General features: G+C 39.3%; 1 protein-coding gene across 2 annotated transcripts in view; it reads right to left on the bottom strand.

Annotated features, from left to right (window-relative positions):
- Positions 1 to 16874, bottom strand: part of arhgef10la (Rho guanine nucleotide exchange factor (GEF) 10-like a) — a 113355-nt gene that overhangs the window by 15618 nt on the left and 80863 nt on the right. For both annotated transcript variants that reach the window (XM_033966214.2, XM_033966215.2), the window contains 3 exons: positions 10711 to 10797; positions 1126 to 1337; positions 226 to 383 (listed from right to left, as the gene is read on the bottom strand). In XM_033966214.2, the coding sequence (XP_033822105.1) occupies positions 226 to 383; positions 1126 to 1337; positions 10711 to 10797 (457 nt within the window). The remainder of the gene's footprint in view (positions 1 to 225; positions 384 to 1125; positions 1338 to 10710; positions 10798 to 16874) is intronic.

Below are 16874 nucleotides of genomic sequence, written 5' to 3' on the forward strand. Positions count from 1 at the left end.
AATGTCAAAACTATCAATATATCAGGCATTATATTACCTTAAACCTTTCTTACACATTAAGGAACATTCCTATCTGTTACTATATGTCCCACTAAAGTACCATGATGAACAGCTTATTTTTGTTTACTTCATAGATCCACGTTCATACTTTTATAGCAATACATGCAGTACCCTCTGTTAAAAACTGTTTTCGTCTGGACAACCCCAGCCCTGGCAGTGTCTTACCACTGTGGTTCCTTCTATAAACCTTGATGGTGCCGTTCCTCAGGCCAGCAAACAGGAACAGAGAGGAGTGCTTGAGGCACAGCACTGGGCAGCCCTCTGGGTCATGAAGGGTCAATACACACTGTGCTGTAGTGTCCATGCTGCCATACACCACAACACTGGAATAACCAAAGCAGAACAAGCCAACATGATGAATGAGTGTCATTTCAAAAGACAGAGTGCCTTGTTTTCATAGCGTTTGATTTAATAGTGCACTCCAGAGCAAAGCACTTCTTATGTGGAACCACTTTGTCTTTCTCATGTTAGAAATGCCATCTGAACCTCACTGTATCATAGTCTTCTTCAGGGTGACAAACTAACAGCTGTTTACCTCACTCTAGCTGATAAATAATAAGTATAAAATGTTACTCTTCTTACATAAATAGTTGTAATAGCACTTATTGACATCTTTTGTTTTTGTATTGTGCTGTTTGTCCAAACACCACCAGATTGCAGAAATAAAGTCACCATTCACACTCCACAGAGTGTATGTTATATGAATCAGTGTTTACTGAACCTGTAAGATTAGGCCTAACCCCCATTACATACTGTTGGAATCTCCCACAGAATGAGAAAATGTGACCTAAACAGCAAGCGCGGACTTGATGGTATGTTTGGGGGATTTCATGCTTTGATAAAATAGCCCTGGAAAGCCTACATAGGTCCGCCAAAAGATATGAGACTTTTTTTTTTTTACTAACTATTTGAAGAAGTCTGTGGCATTTAATAGTGTCCTATCTTTTATATATATTTTTGTAATTCTGACAAATCCAATTTTAAAGTTGACTCTTCTAAATCAGCACACAGGCGTGTTTACTTGTATTGTGCAGCCACAGATGGTTTTGTGATTATGAGACTTACCGCCCATCGTCCAAACCAACACAAATGTTGGAGCTGCTCCCGGTGGGAGACTTGGGAAGTGTAGCCTCGTCCTCATTGGTACAGAGCTCAGGTACATACTCCAGACAGCGCACGGCCGCACCCAGCTGCAGGCTCTTGACTGCCCTGGGCACAGGCCTGTTGAGAGAAAAGATCTCTATCTGCCCCTGCGATGCCTCGCCTCCACCAGCGACCTGAGAGGAAAGAGATGAGAAAGGATCATGGCTGAGATGCATCAAATCAAAACATAATATTGCATAAACATAGAAAACATTTTGCTACAATTTCTTTTGCATAACATAACATTACCAAAGCCCCAATTTATATAATGTTATGTTATATATGAATCCTTTAAATTTGTCTATACAGCATAGCTGCTTTCAGGTTAAGGAAATTCAAAGAATCGTAAGAGTTGCTTGACGTCAAAACATTACTTTCCAACAACATACCAGATTTTAAATGGGTCTCACGAATGGAAGGTAGGTTGACACTTTAGCAGTAGCAATAGTACTATCTGTAAAAGTGGTTTTGATGAAGTAGTGTTATAATACCTCTGAACTGCACTACTGTTTCAGCCCCCTCTATAAAGCACCCTACACTGTGACTATAAAAATACTGCACTGTAAAACACAGATAGAGGGGAAATGGCAAAGAAATAGCTGAGGCTAGGACTCTTAGAGCTCCAGTGTATGCCTTTGACTTAAACAGTGAGGACCTATGCAAAATTAGTCTTTGGTTTAACAACCTCTAGCAGCAGTATTTTAGATTCAGTCAAGTATCATTTTAGACCTTGCCTTTGTAACTCTTTCTTCACATTCTTTTAATACAAGTCAAACTTTAAACACATTATATAATGGATTCATAATGTCATCTCTGGAGATCAAACAAATTCTTTCAGCGCTTGAGTCTTTTCATCAGATCAGAACAGAGGGCTCTTGTAGGTTTGGGAGAGCTATCACTTGTTTAACAATGAGATGTTTTCAATATCTGAAGACAGAGAAGAGACAGAAGTTTGGAGAAGGGTCTTAATAAATTAACCTCAAGAGAATTAGCATTTATGGCAATAGCAATGAAGAAAAAAAAAACACAAACCTTACACTGCCTAGATAAATGGCAAATGGTCACATTTTTATAGTGCTTTTCTACGTTCTAGACCAGACATGGGCAAACTATCGCCTGGGGGCCACACACGCCCCTTTGGGTTTATTAATCCGGCCTGCTGAACCTGACCAAATTAGATTGAAATACCTTGTTCAAAGTTTTTTCTGCTGTGTTTATTTAACAAAAATCTTGAAAACAATTTGTACAATGAGCCTTGCATGTTCATGATTTGCTACATGTTACAGGCCAAATCTCTAATGTTTTTTATATATATATATATATATATATATATATATATATATATATATATATATATATATATATATATATATATAAAATGCAGATTCCAAAATGTTATATTCAAATCCTAAAAATAAGCATTCATATGCTATTCAGTTGTACATAAAAATTGGAATCAGAAAATGATTGCTTTTTTTTTTTTTTTCTACATTCATACAGTGCTTCAACTCATTTGAGTTTGCAGGAGATAAGGTTGTATTCTGTGGTACCACAAATAGATTAGCCTTTGTGGTAACCTGTCAATGCAAATTTGGTGCAGCAAGAACTCCTCATCCTATTCCTAATGAAATTCCAATATTTCCCATTTCCAAACAATTAAAGTGTCACTCTAGGTTTTCAATATGATTTCATTCATTATCCTGGGGAATGTCCAGACAGAACAAATCATCCTTCATAGGGTGAAAAAAGGAACACAAGGCTGCACAAGATGTATGCTCTGAATCACATTGTTTGAATGTGACGCGAGCTAAATATAGTCTTTAGCTCTTCCCCACTGCGCTCAACCCTTATTTGCATGCAATCATTTGTTTGATTTGTATCAGCGTGCCAAATCTGGACAGGAGCAATCCTTGTGGGCTCTCGAGAATGAGCCAGAACAAATAATGGTCCACTGCACAGGCTAAAAAAAGGGGGAAGATAGGAGGGACTTATCTTGCAGAGCTGGCGTCTAAAAGAGAATCTGTAGCTATCGGTAGCTAACAAAGCCCTTCGCTCTGCACTTCAACTATAGCCAACCTCGTAACTCCCACTCCGACAGAAATGCACTGTCCCGGAGATATTACCAGTGGTTTGAATGCACAAAAAGGTCACTCTCTGGGCCAAAAAATACTAACACTTTCTACACAACAAATGCACAATAGGTGAAGCTGCAATGGTAAGGCAGGCACTCCACAAAGCCAGTCTGACCCAAGTTTGATTGTTGGCTTATTTCCCTGTGAAGAGGCAATGGGGACGCTGGTAGAAGAGCTTCTATCTACTGGGACTTCTACTACCTACTGGGCACAAAGATTGCAAGGGTTAGAATTACACTGTAGCAGACGAGACTTGAAGTGGGGAAGAGTAGTTTGTAATGGACCACTTACTTCTAATTACATTTCGCTATAATAAAATAGAAGCACAGAGAGGAAACCATAGATCGAGTGTATAGGTGTAACTTTCTGAGTGCAGACAGGAAGTATTAGGCCATGGTTAAATTCAACATGCACTAATATAAAAATCAAAGAGTAAAGATCACATCTACAGTAAACAGTCTACAAAAATACAATGACCAAACAAGAGTCAAATTCTAATTTCACTTTTATTCCCATTGTCAGCATTACATTAGTTTATATTTATGCTTTGCAAAATCAAACTTTATGAATGATAAAATTAAGTAAAGGTGACATTATCAGACAGGTAAAAGAAGCTACTTTACCTTTAAACAGACATTTGCAGTATAAATCCAATTGAAGTTATTAACTCTTCTTCTAAAATGGTCAAATACAAACAAATACATCTTTTCTGCCCCCATCGCAATTGCACATAGTAGACCTATATCTAGTTTGGCAGGTCCCAAGCCTGGATAGGACAGAAAATACATTGAACAAAATTTAGAACTTTTTTAAACTGAAATTTTTAAAAGTTCAATTTAGTCTTTGAACATAAGACACTATACATGAAGTCCAAACAACACTGTTAGTAAAAGTGGGACAAGTAAGGTGCTGGCAAACAAGGATGTGCAGGATATCAGTCTGATTATACACAATGTCATTTCTTTGATCAAAGCGCACAAATCCCTATAACCCATCTCACTTTAACATGATTAGTGTCAGGCCGTATTTGACAAGCCTGCCAGGAAGGTGGAATCATTTGGAGGCGGGAATGCTCCAACGCTAATTATACTCACCAAAAGTATGCACACTACTGTTATTCCTATTATAGATGAAGAGTTTTGGAAGCAAAGTGTATGACATGTATTTAAGACAGAAGTGTCTGGTATTTGCTATGTAGCTTAAAGGTTCACTGTGTAGCTTTTCTGGTGGAGGTACGCCATCTCAATAGAGATGTTATTGCTTTGCTTGGAATCTATTAATCTATTAATTGTCACAGCAATTAATAACAATAACAATAACAATAACAATAATAATAATAATAATAATAATAATAATAATAAAAACTGCAAGCAGTGATAAAGGCCCTTGTCACCCCTTGCGACCGCGGGGTGCATGCCACCATGAAGATCCTGCCTTTCGTTCCTGCTCCTCCCCCCAAAATCAGCGTCTATGTAATACTACTCCATTCATTCCAATGAGACCATTTCTGACATTGTCACGCCTACACGGTTAGAAATAGAGACATGTTGTCATTGAGGTTATTGTTCAGTATGATGAGTGGAATATGTTTTCCAAATATCAATGGTCTATGAAAAAGTAATTATTTTTCATCCCAGTTTACCAAAACCCATGTATTCCAAAGAGAAATGTCGGACGCTGCCACGGCAACAGGATTAAAAATAGAGGTATGTTCTTATTGACTTTTTTGTTCAGTATGGGGATAGAGATGTTCATGCCAAATTTCAAATGTTTTTGACAAAGTAATCTTTTTTAGTGTCTTATACAAAATTGCAAGCAATTGCATGTAAATTCTATATCATTACATTCAGATCATCATTGTGACCAAAATGTATATTAATGCCCAGCAATAGGGAACTGCAAGTTTGAGTTACATGCAATTTAATAAAAAAAAAACATTTTTGTTTGCATGTAGGCCACACCCACAATTTATGATTCAGCAAAATTCAAAAGAGTAGGTTACAATCCCACATGGGTCTAGTTCATTTGGACCAATTTGCTAGTTTGTTGGATGAAAATGCACGGCGTAAAATATTCAAATGTGAGTTAAATTAAAAAAAAATTGGATTTCGCCCTCAATGGCCGACTTCCTGTAGGGTTTAGGGTGGGGTCATAATACAAATTTTTACTTGCCTTGACATGCTATGCTTGTACCAAATTTAATTTGTTTACGATGAAAAAGGTCTCTCATTACTGTAATGTATTTTGATTTTTGAGGTGGCAGTATTGAGTCATTTTGAAACATAAATTTTTTGCACATGAAAAAACAAATTTTTTGCCCATCTTGAATTTTAGGCCATAGTTGGATTAGCGTAGAGCATCTATTTAGTCTACAACAAAGTCCAGTACTCTGAACCCCATGCATTTCAATGACACATTTATTATGTTATCACGGTAACATGGTTGCAGATAGAGGTCATTGGCTTTTTTGTTCAGTCTGGCAATAGGGATGTCCATAACAAATTTCAAGTTTTTGTGACAAAGTCATTTTTTTGAGTCCCATTCAAAAGTTCAAGGGGGCGCGGTGGAGCAATGTAATGTCTGACCTATGTAAATTGTATATCATTGTGTTCAGATTAACATTTTGAACAAAATGTATATTAATGCCGGGAAATAGGACACTGCATGTTTGAGTTACGTGCAATTTAAAACTTGAAAAAATTGCTTTTTTCTTTGTAGGGTGGCTACACCCACATTTTATGACAGAAAATTCCAAAAGAGTTGCCTATAATCCCACATGGGTCTAGGTCATTTTGTCCAATTTGCAAGTTTCTTGAATAAAAATTCACAGTGTAAAAAATTCAAATGTGAGAGGTAACATTTTGAAAAAATTGGGTTCTGCCCGTAATGGCTGACTTCCTGTAGAGTTTAGGGTGGGGTCATAATATATTTTTTTTTAACTTATCCTGAGATGTACTATGCTTTTACCAAATTTCATTTGTCTATGATAAAAAAAAAGGTCTCTCATTGCCGTAATGTATTTTGAATTTTGAGGTGGCGCTATTGAGTCATTTTGAAAGATTATTGTTTTTGAAAATCAAAATAATACATTTTTCATTTTTAATAATAATAATAATAATAATAATAATAATAATAATAATCATGGAAGTATTTGCATTTTCCACCCATTATTTTCCTCCCAAACCATAACAACTACAGTCATGTGACTTTCTCACATTGTGCCCCATCACAAATAAGGCCCCTGTGAATTTTTTCACTCAATGTCTCCTATGAATTTTTAAAAATGAAATTTGAAGAGGGCGCTAGAGAGCCATTTTGTGAGAGAGTGCCTTGATGTACATATTGCGTTCAGCTCACAAATGTGCATAAAGACTGTATTAGCTTTTTCCCAAAAAATCTGTGAAAGAGATTTTTTTTTTTTTTATAAAATATTCCAAAAATTGCGATTTTGTTGAAAATTCACCATGACCACACAAGTCATATTCAAAATGTAATTGGGAATCTTTAATCACAAATGGGTTTAGTGCAATTTGGCCCAATTTGGAGTGTTTGTGATAAAAATTGTACAAAGAGATGTCCTAAATGTGAGGGTGTGCGCTTTTGTCATTCCCAAGTATGATCCAATATGGCCGACTTCCTGCACGTTTTAGGGCGGGCCCATGATATCATTTTTGTCATGTCCTGACATGTTCTATTTTATGATGTAAGCAGATTTTTATGTTGACTTTTTTCCGGGTCGGGTTCCCATTAACCCAATGAAAATCAAAGTTTGATGGGGCGCTAACGAGTCATCTTTTGTTATTTTTTCTCGGGTCTGTGGTGACAATTAGAGCTCTTGGAGTTCTAATTTTTGAGACTACTCACGGCCATGTCAAGGCCTGTTTACTACCTGATTGATGCCATTTTGCGGGCTCTGGACACGGTTTTAATGAGTCCCTCGCTGGGACATTGTCCCAGGCTCAGGCCTAATAATAATAATAATACACGATCCTGAGACTACTGTCTCGCTTTCCAAGGCCACGGCAACATTTGTTTTCCTAACACAATGTATCATATCATTTCTGTTTGTATAGGAAAATAAACCATGTCACAAAACATAAAGCTTTGTTTAAATACTGTTTAAATACAAAACAAAAGTGCAAGACCAAAAGTAACAAAGATGTTGCTACTCAAATATGCCTACACAAAACACAGTTAGCATGTTTGCTAATTCCATGCAAGCACTTGTAACTCTGAGATTTGTCAGATAAGAGCAAAGAAAGAGCGAGAGATAAGAGCAAAGGAACATTAAGTCTTGTTATGCTAATTATCTAGTGTAACTTCTGGTTAAATAAAAAAGAGAAAATGTGTTATGCTGAACTAAAAGCTAATTACAAAACCATTATCTCCTGAAAATTAACCTAATTTGAGCTTCCCTTGCCTTTCAATTTGATATATGATCTTTGCCAACAACCAAACTGCATCTAACCATTTGATCGTGGTTCCAGTTACACTGTCTGCAGTGTAAGGAATAATGCTACTGACAGCAGTGTGTATACAATATAGGCTTATATGTTTTCAGTAACAGGACGTACTGTGCTTTATTTTGCTATTGTACACACAAAGTCACATGTAGTACATGTCCATGGAGATGTCATACCTTTGCCTGCAATGTTCCACACTATGACATTAAACTTATTTATCTCTATGGAGACCCTGAACCGCCACCTTAATGTGGTGGAGGGGTTTGAGCACCCGAATGATCCTGGGAGCTATGTTGTCTGGGGCTTCATGCCCCTGGTAGGGTCTCCCAGGGTGAGCGTTACTGGCTAGATATAGTCGGTCTCACCTCTGCGTACAGCTTGGGCTCTGGAACCCAACTCCTTGAGAGGGGCTGGACTTTTCATTTCTCTGGCATTGCCCACAGGCAGAGGAGGCAAGCTGGAATGGGCTTGCTTATTGCCCCACAGCTCAGCTGTCTTGTGTTGGAGTTCACCCCAGTGAATGAGAGGGTCACGTTCCTGCACCTTTGGGTCGGGGACAGGTCTCTCACTGTTGTGGCGGCCTAAGGGCCGAACAGCAGTGCAGAGTACCTGGCCTTCTTGGAGTCCCTAGGAGGCATACTAGACAGTTGTCGTTTCATCTGACCTCCGGCCGCATATCTTGGACACTCGAGGGCAGAGCAGTCAACCGATCACCACCTGGTAGTGAGTTGGATCCGCTGGCGGCGGAGGAAGCTGGACAGACCTGGCAGGCCCAAGCGTATCGTGAGGGTCTGCTGGGAACGTCTGGCAGAACCCTCTGTCATGGGGGGTCTTCAACTTGCATCTCTGGAAGAGCTTTTCCCAGATCCCGGGGGAGACTGGGGACATGGATTCTGAGTGGGCCATGTTCTCTGCCTCTATTGCTGGCGCGGCCACTGTCTGGGCGGCAACCCCAAACCCGGTGGTGGACACTGGAAGTAAGGGATGCTGTCAAGCTGAAGAAAGAGTCCTATCGAGCCTTGTTGGCTTGTGGGACTCCTGAGGCAGCTGATGAGTACCGGTGGCCCAAGCGTGCCGTGGCGCATACTGTTGAGGTGGCAAAAACTCAGGGTTGGGAGGAGTTGTGGTAGGTCATGTAGGAGGACTATCGGACGGCCTCAAAGAAATTCTGGCAAAACCATGGCTGACATGTCTCTGCAATATTGCATGGTGGTTGGGGATGGTATCTCTGGTCCCTCTGTATAAGAAGGGGGGACCGGAGGGTGTGTTCCAATTACAGGGGAATCACACTCCTCAGCCTTCATGGTAAGGTCTATTCCAGAGTACTGGAGAGGAGAAGTCATCCAATAGTCAAGCCTCAGATTTAGGAGGAGCAGTGCGTTTTTTGTCCTGGTCGTGGAACACTGGGCCACCTGGGATCTTTGCTAAGAGCTGTCCGGTCCCTGTATGACCGGAGCAGGAGCTGTGTTCACATTGCCAGCAGTAAGTCAGGTCAGCGCTGCGCTTTGTCATTGGATTTATGGACAGAATTTCTAGGTGCAGTCAGGGGCCAGAGGGGGTCTGGTTCGGGAACCACGGGATCTCGTCACTGCTGTTTGTGGATGATGTTGTCCTGATGGCTTCTTCGAGCCAGGACCTGCAGCAGGCACTGGGAAGGGTTGCAGCTGAGTGTGAAGTGACTGGGATGAGAATCAGCTCCTCCAAATCCGAGGCCATGGTTCTTGATCGGAAAAAGGTGGCTTGCCCTCTTTGGGTGGGTGAGGAGCTTGTTCACAAGTGAGGGACGGATGGAGTGTGAGATTGACAGGTGGATCGGTGCAGCATCCGCAGTGATGCAGTCGCTGTATCGGACTGTCGTGGTGAAGAAGGAGCTGAGTCGAAAGGCGAAGCTCTCGATTTACAGGTCAGTCTACGTTCCTATCCTCACCTATGGTCATGAGCTTTGGGTAATGACCAAAAGGACAAGATCGTGGATACAAGCGGCTGAAATGGGCTTCCTTCAGAGGGTGGCCGGGCGCTCCCTCCTGGATATCTCCCTATGGAGGAGTTCTGGGCATGTCCCACCGGGAGGAGGCCCCGGGGAAGACCCAGGACACACTGGAGGAACTCTCTAGGCTGGCCTGGGAATGCCTTAGGGTTCCCCTGGGGTGAGGGAAGGCTGGGAGTCCCTGCTTAAACTGCTGTCCCCATGACCGAGGCCCAGATAAGCAGAAGAATAAGAACGGATAGATAAGTTTAATGTCATACTGTGGGGGATTCTAGGGAAAACAATAACATCTCCATAGAGACAGGGGGACTCCACACCAGAAAAGTTACATAGTGCATCCAAATAGGTTTTACTCTAACCTAAGCACTTTTAATTGTAATGTATACATTGATGGTATTTTTTATTTACTTAAATTAAATTTTGTTTCCTACCCTTTCCTTTTCTGTGACAGTTACACAAACAGGACATCTAAGCCCATGCTTTTAACTACATTTTAGGTCAAACAGGGATTACATGATTAAATACTGTGAATACAATGATATGGTGAGGATTAATAGCAACCATTGTCTATTTTTATTTTTTATAAATATTACACTTTTCCCCAAATTCCACTAGTCTAGACAATGTAATGTTATATAGCCTTGCACTACCATTCAGCTCCTTCATCATAAAGCCTTGTGATACCTCCTGCTTTCAGAGCACATTAATTCATAGTTAGTGAGATATTTTACAGGGAAAAATGGACGTAGCCTTAAGATACGTTTTATACCTGTTTAATAAATGAGAACGGAGTCTAAAAGGGGTATTTAAATGTTACAGTAATTGTCTTGAAAGTGGGATTTATCAGCAGCTAAAATGTACGCAGTCTTATACTTATACTCCTGTATTAAAGTGAATTATGAGTGCATAGAAGTGTGCTACGTACCCAGAGGTAGCCCTGAGGTAAGGAGGTGCTCGCTGCAGAGAAGCCCAACAATGCGCAGTGAACAGGGTGGTGGAGGGCAGCTCCCAGCTACAAACAGAAAAAGGAAATTCATTATGGCATTTGCTCTTTTTATTTACAGGGTTTTCCTAACCCCATTCTGAAATAGAAATTTAAAGAATGAAGATTATACAGTTTGAAGTACATTGAAATAAAAAATATTTTTCAATACACTGTAAAGTTATTATTTTTATGTTTTTGCTACACACAAACCAGTCAAATTGTTATTTGCTAGATTTGGGTAGTAGATACATTTCTTGTTGTAACAAGCCACACTGTTACAGAAATCAGTGGGTGTGCTATATTCACTAATATTTTTTAATGTAAACTTTATAAAAACAAAAGGAACATATCATTTTAAACCTGCATAATTGTGCAACCTAACCTGGAAGCAGACCCGTTCATTTGGTGCATGGTATTTTCTATTAAAATGAGTTCCCACGTAATATTCTAGAGGAAAACAATTATCCGACCAACTTACAAAATATGACAGATCCAACAAACAGCTTGTTTCCTCACTGCGCTGAGTATGCTATTGCCCCGTGCTTCCCGTACAGTTATTATTATCAATCTAATGAAATTTGATTTTCTATTTGCTTTTTCTATCAAGCAAACAAAATAATCCAAGCAGGTACAAATCCTTTCCATTTTCTGGTGTGATTGAGTTTTTGATTCCATAAACACATGGAGCAAAGGCAATAACGAACCAATGAGCAAAACTATATGTGGCAGGATATAAACAATCAGTGCAAAAGAGAGGTTAATATAACAAATAATAATAGCTGGGGAAAATATATAAATCCATTTCGGCATGAATGCGTGAGATGGAAGTTGACATTTGCAGTGCACTGTGAACAGTATATCAGTGCCCCTACAGCAAAAATTGCTCCTCTTAACAGCGAACTACACAATGTATCATAAATTACTACTGTTTGCATGGGGAAATCCCTTATCTAAAAAAAAAATATAGCTTTCTTTAGTAAAAATAAGTCAAATGTTAAAATGTTAAAAATAAGTAAAACAATAAATAAAATAATTATGTAAGACTGAAAGTAACAAAGATGTTGCTAATCAAATATGCCTACACATTATAGAGTTTGCCAGTTCTGTGCAAGCATTTGTAACCCAGAGATTTGACAAAATAAAGCATGGTAAAGAGCAGAGGAAGAATAGTTCTAATCATTGGTTCACTGATTATCTAGTGTAATGTTTGGTAAAAAAAATATATATATATATATATATTAAATTTATTTCAGCATGAAAGACAGTGTTTGACAAAAGACAATGGTTGACATTTTGCAGTACATGGTGAACAGTATATCAAAGTCCCTACAGTGAAATGTGCTCTTCTTAACAGCAAAAAGCCTGCTAGGACATTATTATTGTCCTGCTGTGTGACCACGGGAAGGGCATATGATGAACGAAGAAGTTAATTGTGTGTTGTTGCTCTCGTGTTGGGGGAGGGGTGCGGGCAGGATGTAACAGGAGGACCGGTGAGGGCAAGGGGTGAGGAAGGAGGGGTGCAGATGGGGGTCAGTGATGAGAGCACCATGTCTTTTATGGTCATATTTCACAGTAGGAAGCATCAATCACAGGTAATTTATAGAACGCTGCATGGGCTTTGCAAACACGTCACAGAAATAAATCTGGTAAAACATTTTCTCTGTGAAGCAGTATTCTTGATTTTATATTATGTGTAATGTATACAACTGTTGAAGCTAGATTTAGTTTACATGCCCATTTCTGAAAGCTCTAAATATCTGCCATTATGGCAAATATCTTGAATTGTCATTAAAGTTGCAGTTCTGGTACAAGGATCTGCTTATGTCCAAGGATATGTTATTGCTTTGTCTGGAATGTAACACAGTGTCATTAAATCTATCTCCATGGAGACAAGCAGGTGATGCCACTAGGCCAAGTTACAGATCTGTGGAGCGGCAATCCCACTCACAGTAAGAAAGAATGTTTTACAAGATATTTTTGAACCATAAAAACATCTGTTTTAGAATAATTGCAAGATAAATAAGTTTATGTCATATAATACATTCCAGGTAAAGCAATACATCTCCATGGAGACAAGCAAGTGGTGGATCCTCCTCGAGAAAAGTTACATAGTGAGAAACAAAGGAGCTACAAGTGGGTCAAGAAAACATACAGTATTAAACACGTTCATCTGCAAAAAATGCTTATGTTTATAGTCTACTAAAGTTTATGTATGCATCTTTACAAGCTTATTCTGTATTGCCTAATGAACCAAACATGGAGAAATAGCAAGACAATTAGCACAGACTAAGGCAATAATTTCTCTGTCTGCAATTGTCTACCCCAGCCTATTAAAATTCAACATGCAAATCCATTAGTCCTGCTATCTATCAACCCATCAGCCACTCTTTCAGTTTTCCCCCGCCTGCACGTCCTCCCGTGTCGTTGCTTGTCTTTTATCTCTACCCTTCTGTTTCCACTCCATCAAGTGCAGCCCAATGTATTTTGATAGGTAATTAAGAAGGCATCGTAACAGCAAACCCAAATGGAAGCCCTGTGGTTAGGGCAGAGCGACTTGCAGTGGACCGGAGGGAGCGGAGCAATAGCCGATGCTTCTGGCAGTTCAATGACGGAGGATTTTATCAGTCACCTGAGACGGCCCAGCATCGTAGGGCCAATCTTCACAGACTTGGATTGCTTTGTATGTTAGTGGTCCCTAGAGTGAGTGTAGCGAGACTAGTGGGATTTGTCAGACCTTACGAGGTATTCAAAGACAGAAATGTGCCGAGGGATTGTTCAGATAAAGCGCTGATGTGTAAATGAAGTGGTTTTGTAATGAGAGGCTCCTCAGTTTGAATAGAATGGTAATCCTGCACATGTAATTATCTATCTCAATGGCATTTTATTTAAATCTCAAATAGCTATTAACCACTAAAATACTTTTCATTGATTTCATTTCGTATTGAATAGAGTTATCACGTAAATGCTTCAGTTTTATTCATTTCACAAAATTGACTGGTATAATGAAAAACTAAAAAAGGTACATTATTCAACTTTTTCTGGTGGGGACTGTCTCATGGTGATGTTATTGCTTCACCTGTAATGTTTAACAGTTGGTATTATTTAAATTCACAATAGTACTACCCTGAGGTAAACATTGCCCCATTTTCAGCAACATTACATGTACCATCCTCAGTCTTGTAATAATACTAAGACTGAAAGAAAAGATTTTATCCCCATTACTACGCTGGTATGATCAACAGACCAAGACTACAGTGCATTTATTGGACCTCTTTAAGAGCTGCTGAAAGGAATTCTCTGTGTGTGGAACAACAAGGATCATTCTCACCTGTGCATGCACAAATGCTATCGATCGGCACTAAAGGAAAATTTCAAGTCAATACCGCAACTGCATCAGTGGCCCATGCCCATGCTAATGCCGTATCAAAGGAAGCTCTATTTACAAATCAATGGGATCCGGCTAGAAGTCAATTGCCGGTCCTGTTTATGGTGTATTTGGTTAGTGTCTGTTGAGCTGCAGTTAGTAAGCTAATTCCCAGCAGATGTCATGTCAGGAAAGAGAGGGAGAAAGGAAGAAAGGAGTAACTTGCGCAGTGGCACAGGTTAGCCTGATTGAGTGCTTTGGGGACAATGGAAGAAAATGAAGGGGAAAAACAGGCTAGTGGGCTAATTACGGTGAGATCTGTTAGTGCAGGGATGATGCGGTTGGCGGCCTCCCAGCTGTTTTGTACCAATGACCTGGTAATCAACAGCAAGTTGGTCCTGGCTATTACCAAAGAGGGCGCATCTCCATATGTCACTTCCAGGTGGTTTTGACTAGGCAAACAAGAGGAAGATAAATGTAATTAAAGGTGCACTATGTAACTTTTCTGGTGAAGGGATCCACTAGTCGCTTGTCTCTATGGAGACTGCGTTACTTTACCTAGTATGGCTTAAAGTATACTCATCTTGCATTTATTCAATTATGTGTGTTTTTATTGAACATAAATAAATTGAAAAACATGCATTCTTGCACTGAGCGGGGGTCACCTCTTAAATGTGACCTGTAGCTTGGTCTGGTGGCATAAACTGCTATAACATCACCATGGAGACAAGCAGGTGGCATTTCTCCCCCAGAAAAGTTATTCTAGGACATGGGTTGTTGCATCTGGTTTTGCATGTAAATGCTTTGTAGAGTTACACACATTTTGACACTTTTCACCAAGTGTCAACAATGTAAACAGCAGGGGTTAATAATTGTCCAATGGCATGACACGCAATGAGTTTTAATGACTGAGGTTATGGCTGTCAGACTGTCAGAATTTGGTTCTTAGTTTAAGAGTGACACCCTGAAATTCAATTAATGTTTTAGTTCCCGAGGCTATAAGAGCTGCAGGGTTTTTCCTTGTGGCACTTTTGCACTGCAAGCAAATCTATTCTAAGGTTTATAGAGGGACAGTTATGACTTCCCAAACAGTCTCCAAGCATCACATTGAGATTGTAATGCTATCAATGAGTAGACTCCAGCAAGCTATAGTGTGCGCCCAACAATAGCATAGAGATAGAAATATCATGAACTGCCAAGATAATGAACTAAAAATAGGCTGAACATTCTAACTACTTTCCGATTATCGGTGGTCTATATGCTGTGTATATTGACAAAAATAAATAACTAAAAATCCCAAATATATATATATTTTTTATTAACCCAAACATAATATACAGCCAGTGTAATGGCAATCCATCAGCAATGTGCTAAGATATCATAAATTTACTGGTTGAGGTTCAAGTATCAGTCAAAATGTAAATTGACCAAAAAAATAACACAAAAGTGCTCGTATATCACTTTATACACGTATTTAAAAGATTAGACACAAATGATAAATATATTTGATATTATAATTTCACATTTCTCCTAAACTACTGTGATACTCTGTGTAAAGAAGTACTAAGTACTGAACTAATTACTAAATATATAATGTATGTTTAAACCAGGATCTGTATCTTGAATCAATGATCTGAACCAACAAAACTGAGTCGTAACTAGAACTGCCAACAGACCATTGTTCCAGTTTGAGAAGCACAATTCTATATCAATATCCTGCATACAGAGGCTGCAGAGTATTACCCAGGGAATGTGGCTGGACTTTTTTTTCTAATTCCATAGTCACAGCACTTTCCCTCGGTTTCACATACCCACAATCTTTTACATGCACTAACAAGCACTAATAGAAAACTTCCACTGTTTATTAACTGGTAATTGACTGGTGCAGCCGCTCCCTTCCCGCTACAGCTCCACTGCCTAAGGCTACAGCAGACACAGGCACAAACTGAATCACCGGTCAAGCTCAAATTACTTAGATACACTGGTACACACTGGTAGTGCACACTATGGGATAACTTATCAAACTCTGATGCTAGTGAAGACGGTGTGGCTAATACTGCACCAATCTAAAATGATGAGGTTTAAACTGATAAAATGAAAAACAGGTTGGGTTCACATCATTATATTCTAAACTGCCCATGGTTTAAAATTGAGGTGGAGGGTAGGTGAAGCTTCTGTGGTAGATTGTGCCTTATTTTCAACTGAAACAGAATGAAGATAGTTTGTCCTGTTTTCATGGTTAAATATGCCAGTAATTACAGGGGCAATTCAAAAGGGAAAAAAAACTGGCACAAAAAGCCTGAAAGCAGTGGTGGCATTATTCAATCACAAAGGCACAAGTGCTGTTAGTTTAAAGGACTTTAAGCCATGTAAAAACAGTGAATTTCCAGAAAGGCTCCTGTCCACTCTCTGAAATTACAACATTGTGTTTTATACTGTGAACGCAACCTTTACAATGAATTATTAGCATGACCAACTGTGTATTTTACATTCAAGCTCTAAGCATCCTTTATATGTGTGTGTATATATATATATATTCATATATATATGAACGTATTTAGTTACTACTTGGAACAAGTAGGGAAGCTAAAGATGCTGAGGTTCTAGTGGGAATGTGGGAATGATAAGGATGGATAGGATTAAGGGAGACATGAGAGGGACTGAGGTTTTGGAGATAAAGTTGGGGAGGGCAGATTGAGCTGGTTTGGACATGGGCAGAGGAGATACAGCAAATGTACTG

Source organism: Periophthalmus magnuspinnatus, chromosome 5 (assembly GCF_009829125.3).
Source record: "Periophthalmus magnuspinnatus isolate fPerMag1 chromosome 5, fPerMag1.2.pri, whole genome shotgun sequence".
NCBI classification, from domain to species: Eukaryota; Metazoa; Chordata; class Actinopteri; order Gobiiformes; family Gobiidae; genus Periophthalmus; species Periophthalmus magnuspinnatus.